The 5,566-nt window shown below is 37.0% G+C and overlaps 1 protein-coding gene across 1 annotated transcript in view; it reads right to left on the bottom strand.

The window, feature by feature from the left end:
* The window catches only part of LOC108574211 (helix-loop-helix protein 11), a 311,508-nt gene that overhangs the window by 3,421 nt on the left and 302,521 nt on the right, over positions 1 to 5,566 (bottom strand). The window contains exons 3-4 of the mRNA XM_017936787.1: positions 2,990 to 3,252; positions 1,634 to 2,082 (exon numbers count right to left, since the gene is read on the bottom strand). Coding sequence (XP_017792276.1) covers positions 1,634 to 2,082; positions 2,990 to 3,252 — 712 coding nt within the window. The remainder of the gene's footprint in view (positions 1 to 1,633; positions 2,083 to 2,989; positions 3,253 to 5,566) is intronic.

Genomic DNA, 5,566 nt, shown 5'->3' with positions numbered 1-5,566 from the left:
AACTCAAAGTGAAGATTTATTTTAAAATACAGAACAAGGCCTCAGCAACGTTCCCTTTATCCGATACACCCTTAAGACCACCGCTGTTCCAACGAAATTCTCTAAGATTTGAAAAAACGCAAGACACTCTTAATGCGTATGGTGTGCACTAATGGCACGACGACCCGTCCGTTAGTGGCGTACTGATGGCTAGTTCCGCCGTCGCGAAAGGGTTAGAATTGCTTCCTCTTTTACTTTTTCCATATACTTACCATTTGCGAGAAAAACGCTGGTTCAATATACCGCGAACACCCTGCATATACACTCTCGTTGATAAATATTAGGGCACTTACTGAATGTGAAGCAAATCTAAATTGTTAAGAGCCAAAAAAATTACCGAGCTTGAAATCTCATAATGTAACGAGTGCAAAAGTTTATATACCGGGTGGACCAATAGGAATTACCATCTTAAGTACCTCTGGAAGCATGAAATTTAAAATGAAAATTGTTCGGTATGAAAGGGTCCATGTGTGGATACGATTGTTTTGTAGGTAGAGTCGCTGAGGAAATGTGAATGTTATTCCTACTTTTTTAACGATATGTCATAGTGTTTTATTTATTCGTTAGTAGTAGCCCCTAAAACGAACATAAAGACTTATAACACAAGGTCAGTCAAGGTCACAGAAGCACACGTGCCTCAATAAATTCTGGCGTCGTTAAAAGAACAATTGAATCAACAGTAGCAATGTAATCAACCTTCTGTGACCTTGACTTGACGGTGTGTTATAGGTCTTTGTATTCCTTTTAAAGGCTGTTATTAGCAAACGAACAGTTAAAAGAACTGGGATGACCCTCGCACCACTTTAGCGACTCCACCCATAAAAAAAATCGTTATTACCATACGACAGTCCTTTTTACAGTGAACAAATTTCATTGGAAAAATTTTTCTCTTACTTTCATAATTCCAGAGATAGTCGAAGTGGTAATTCTTATTGATCCATCTTGTATAACAAGTAACAGAAATTTATACAACAAATTTTTAACAATTTCATTGCGCAGCTTTGCACAACACTTTCTTTTTTTATAAATACCATAGTTTACAAGATCTACAGGAAACTAAGAGAACACGTTAAGCGCCAAGCCTGTTTTGTCTTCCTCTCCGTTTAGCCCGTGATATCCGATTTCACCGATATGCTGGCGGCCGGAGATCTGTGTAAGGTTGCGATAAGACTGCATGTGTTTTAATAATACTCGTTAAAAATTTTTTTTTTTGGTAACAAGTAATATTTAGGTACATTCTTTTATGGTCTTTAAATTATTTAAAATTTATTAATCGAAGAATATAAATTTTTAAATTGTACATCGTCAGTCACCGGCGACTGACGCGGTCCGAACGAAAAGTATAGTGTCAGTCACCGGCGACTGACACGGCGCTTAACGTGTTAAGGGGTGTCTTCACGCTGAAGAACAAAAAAGTAGCGAAAAATAAACTGTCCTAATAATTCTATCGAGGTCCTCTAAAAACTTGCAAAATTTTCAAGTTACCGAACTTCCCTTGTAAGCTCTTTTTAAAATAAATTTCCAACGTGTACTTGCTTGACGCGTAACTTCACGTAAAAAAGGGAAATAAAAGGTAGCAAAAGTAAGTACTTGCCTCTCAACTTCAACCTTCGGTTCCGCTTTCATCGCTGCCTCGAGGACGCTGGGTAACCGTTGCGGTTCCGCGGCCGGCGAGAATGGCCTGCTAGGGCTGGTGGTGATGTACTGGGGCGACGTATTCTTGAATTCCCCTGTATTCGTGGTGTAGGTAACGCGACTCGGCGAGGAGAACGAATCTTCAGTCGTTTGTTCCTCGATCGCGGAGAACACCTGATTCTGACTGAACGTCACGATCTTCGGCGATCCAGGAGCCTCTTCCTGCTTGATCACTGGTACCATGTCGGCGGGCTGCGGAGACAGGGGTGGTGAACTTGGGTCCGGACTAGACGTTTCCACGGTTTGCGTCGCGCCAACCGGTGCCAAGGACACCACGGAAACTACCTGAAGCGCGGCGACAGCTTCCTCTGTCTCCTGAGCGATCACGTTGTCTGTGTGTTCGATTACCTGCGGCAGAAAATTCGTGGAATAATTGTAGAATTGTCGATAATGCTCGACGAAGTGTCGTACGTTGTATTCAGGGTGAACCGAGTAATGCCGAATCCACACCGACCAGAACTGTTCGCGAACAGTTCGCAAACTGCACGCAGAGCGTTCGCGAACAGGAGCTCGCTAATGAGTTCACTGTTCGTGAAAATGTCTACACTGCCGTCGAACCTGGTTCGCGATCTGAAAGTGAACTGCTCGCGAACGCCAGTGTGGATCCGGCATAACGTGATCACCTTAATTAAGGTGGTACACCACCCAGAAACTTCTAAAAATAGGTAAAAGTTTGGGAATCTTTTTCATGGGTAATTACTAAATGAAAAGTTTCAAATTTTTTCAGAGGATATAAATGTAACTTTCAGCTTTTTTCTCCAATTTTTGAAAAGTAAAAATGTTAGAAAATGGAGGAGTTATTGCGAAAAAACTCGATTTTAAAGTCGATTTTCTTTTATAAAAAGAGGTTTTTCCTCTTCAAACTCCCGCCATTTCTATAATTATAATTTTTGTAACATCGTACATCGTAGGTAATACATTTATATTTATAAATTAAAAAGATTTGTTATTTCAGATGTTTCATTTATAAATTAAAAAGATTTGTTATTTCAGATGTTTCAATGCTTACAGAATTTGTTTCGCAATTAGCGAATAAATCCTTCATTTTGTAACATTTTTACTTTTCAAAAATTCGAGAAAAAGCTGAAAGTAACATTTATATCCTCTAAAAGAGAATTGAAACTTTTCCTTCAGTGGTTACCCATGAAAAAAATTCCCAAACTTCGCCTATTGTTAGACGCCACAGGGAAGTGTGTATTTTCCGGACAAGCTTGATAATTATTAAAAAAAGAAAGTGTTTTCTATTGATATGTACCTGAGGCTGATAAGTGATCAGCTGATTATCCCTAAATCTTTCCGGGTACAGTTGACTCTGTATTGCCCTCATCTGCTTCTCTAGGTGCAACCTTGCGTGACGCTCCCTCTCTAACTGTCGTCTCAGTTCTACCACCTCACTGTTAACCACAGAATGTCCCTCTGTGGTCACTGTTATTACCGACAATGGTTCAGGGGACATGCTGCCCAATCCTTCGTCGCCGCTTTCGCTGACGTGCATTGGCAGACTAACCACCACACCTCCTGAAACCAAATAAATACCATAGAAAATTCATTAGCTAATTGTACCAGTGGAAGAACCAGATGAAATTCTAATTTAACCCTTTCGCTACGGCGAGTTTGTGACTACGCCTCGCTGACGACTCAACGGACGATTGCGTTTTCTGTTCTATAAACTTTGCGATGAAGATTATTACTGTAATTGGAATCATTTTTTGAGAATAATAATTATCATTGAATAGTAATGATTACCATTGGACAGTAATAAGTATTATCATTGGACAGTAATAATTACCATTGAACGGTAATAATTATTATCATTGGTTAATAATAATTATCATTGGATAACTTAATTTTTATCAACTAAAATTACAATAATAATAAAACTTTGTGTTTTATTACAGTAATTAGAATTATTTTTTGAAAATTTATTAATTTGTAATAATTACGATAATTATGATTATTTTCAAAAAATAATTCTAATTACTGTAACAAATCATGAAGTTTCCTTATTGTCATTATTTTAGTTGACAAAGATTAGGCTATGCAATGGGATTTTATTGCAACACCCTAATAAACTATCAAAGTTGATAAAAATCAGGCTATCCAATAATCATTTTTTGTACTTGAGTGTACACTCTTCGGAGCGAAATGGTTAATATTTCTGCAAGTCTCGTGAAACAAACAACAGCACTGATACGCAGTGTTCGAGATTATTTTTTGCATTTATAAAGTATACGTATTTTTGCATGTTGATTATGTTTTAGTTGCGACAGACAAAAAAATCGGTTGAACGTTAATGTTCCTCTCAGATATAATTGCAAGGTATTTAGTTACAAATTGACCGTACCTAAAATACGTATGTACACACTTGACTTGCAAAAGGTTAATGTATACTTGTACCGAATTCATTTATTATAGTTACAATTAGTTAAATGAACCATGAGATTTAACCTTTAAACCACGTGATACGGAATGTTTCGCACGTTCTCAATGTGTGCTTGCTTAGATTCAACATGGATATGTAATTACAGCTATTAAGTAGACGTAGAAAGTTCACAGTTGAAGTCGCAGTAATCTTCGATTCGAATTTTTTCCTTTCTTTTTAATACACCCTCTAACAGAAAAAGTTCTTAACGCACACAAATCTTTACTCTTTGAATCAGAATTGTGGACTGATGATACAGTACAGTAAATTCTCCACAATTGTCAGTCCGCAAGGAAGCTAAACCTGACACTTGTAGAATCGGCCCTACATTTTTTTTTTTTTTTACGTGAAGGTAGGCCGACTCTATGTGATAAACAATTGGCAACCAAACGGTGGCTCTCCCTCTACATTCGACGGATAATGTGTACAGGTATTTAATGTATTTTTTTAGCAATTTGTTTTTGTAATTCATCCAAAGCGATATATTATGAAATTAAATTAATCACTCAATAAGTATTAACATTAGATTGTTTCCTCGATATGGCCATGGTGGTCATCAGTCACTGGAGCGCCTCAAATGATTAGAATAATTAAAATAAAATAAATGTTGTCAACTAAAAATTTTGAACGTCATAGCTAGTTAGACATTATTTTCAATTGAAAAAAAGAATTATAAAGCATAATACTATAATCCTATCCTATGCTTAAAATGTATTTTCTTGCAACCTGTAAATCTGGGGCGGCAGTGAACGTGTTAATAAGTAAATGTTGTTCAAATTATGTCGCGTTTTATGTCATTTTCATCAGAAAAATCTCATTAATATGTTAAGAAAAATTTCGGGATAAAAAAATCGAGTGATGTAGCGTTACACGCTTGACTGACAGCGAGCGAGATAACATAGGCGTGGGACCATCTGTACTGACACTTGTAGAATCCAAACTGACTGACACTTGTAGAGAATTTACTGTATTTTGATGCTTCAATTGTTTAAAAGCTCGTACAATTTTTCCTTTAAACTGCAGAAGATTGACACTATTTTCTGCGTAGACTATTTCTTTACGAAACGTAACATTACCGCAGTTTAATCAACATAAAAGTACGAGCGGAAGCAATAATTCGTACCGAATTTTTAAATTCAATTTTCTCGAAAGCCGAGCCTTTCATGAAAAAATTTTATTCGATATTACCGGTTTATTTTTTCACACAGAATCACCTCCTGCCTGGTCGTACACCCGAGCCACCCTGTACACATTCAGTTATCGTCACTCAGGTGTTTGTTTCTATCCTCAAAATTGACATAAAAAAACATATCAAATTTGAAAAAAGAAAAACATCTTCTCTCAGCTAGAGACAAAGGAAGAATTTTCAAAAGCATTATACCAGAATAATTCGATACTCAGTCCGGACGT

Source organism: Habropoda laboriosa, unplaced genomic scaffold (assembly GCF_001263275.1).
Source record: "Habropoda laboriosa isolate 0110345459 unplaced genomic scaffold, ASM126327v1 scaffold26, whole genome shotgun sequence".
Classification (NCBI taxonomy): domain Eukaryota; kingdom Metazoa; phylum Arthropoda; class Insecta; order Hymenoptera; family Apidae; genus Habropoda; species Habropoda laboriosa.
The sequence above is the reverse complement of the archived record's forward strand: the minus strand, read 5'-3'. Positions and strand labels throughout refer to the sequence as shown.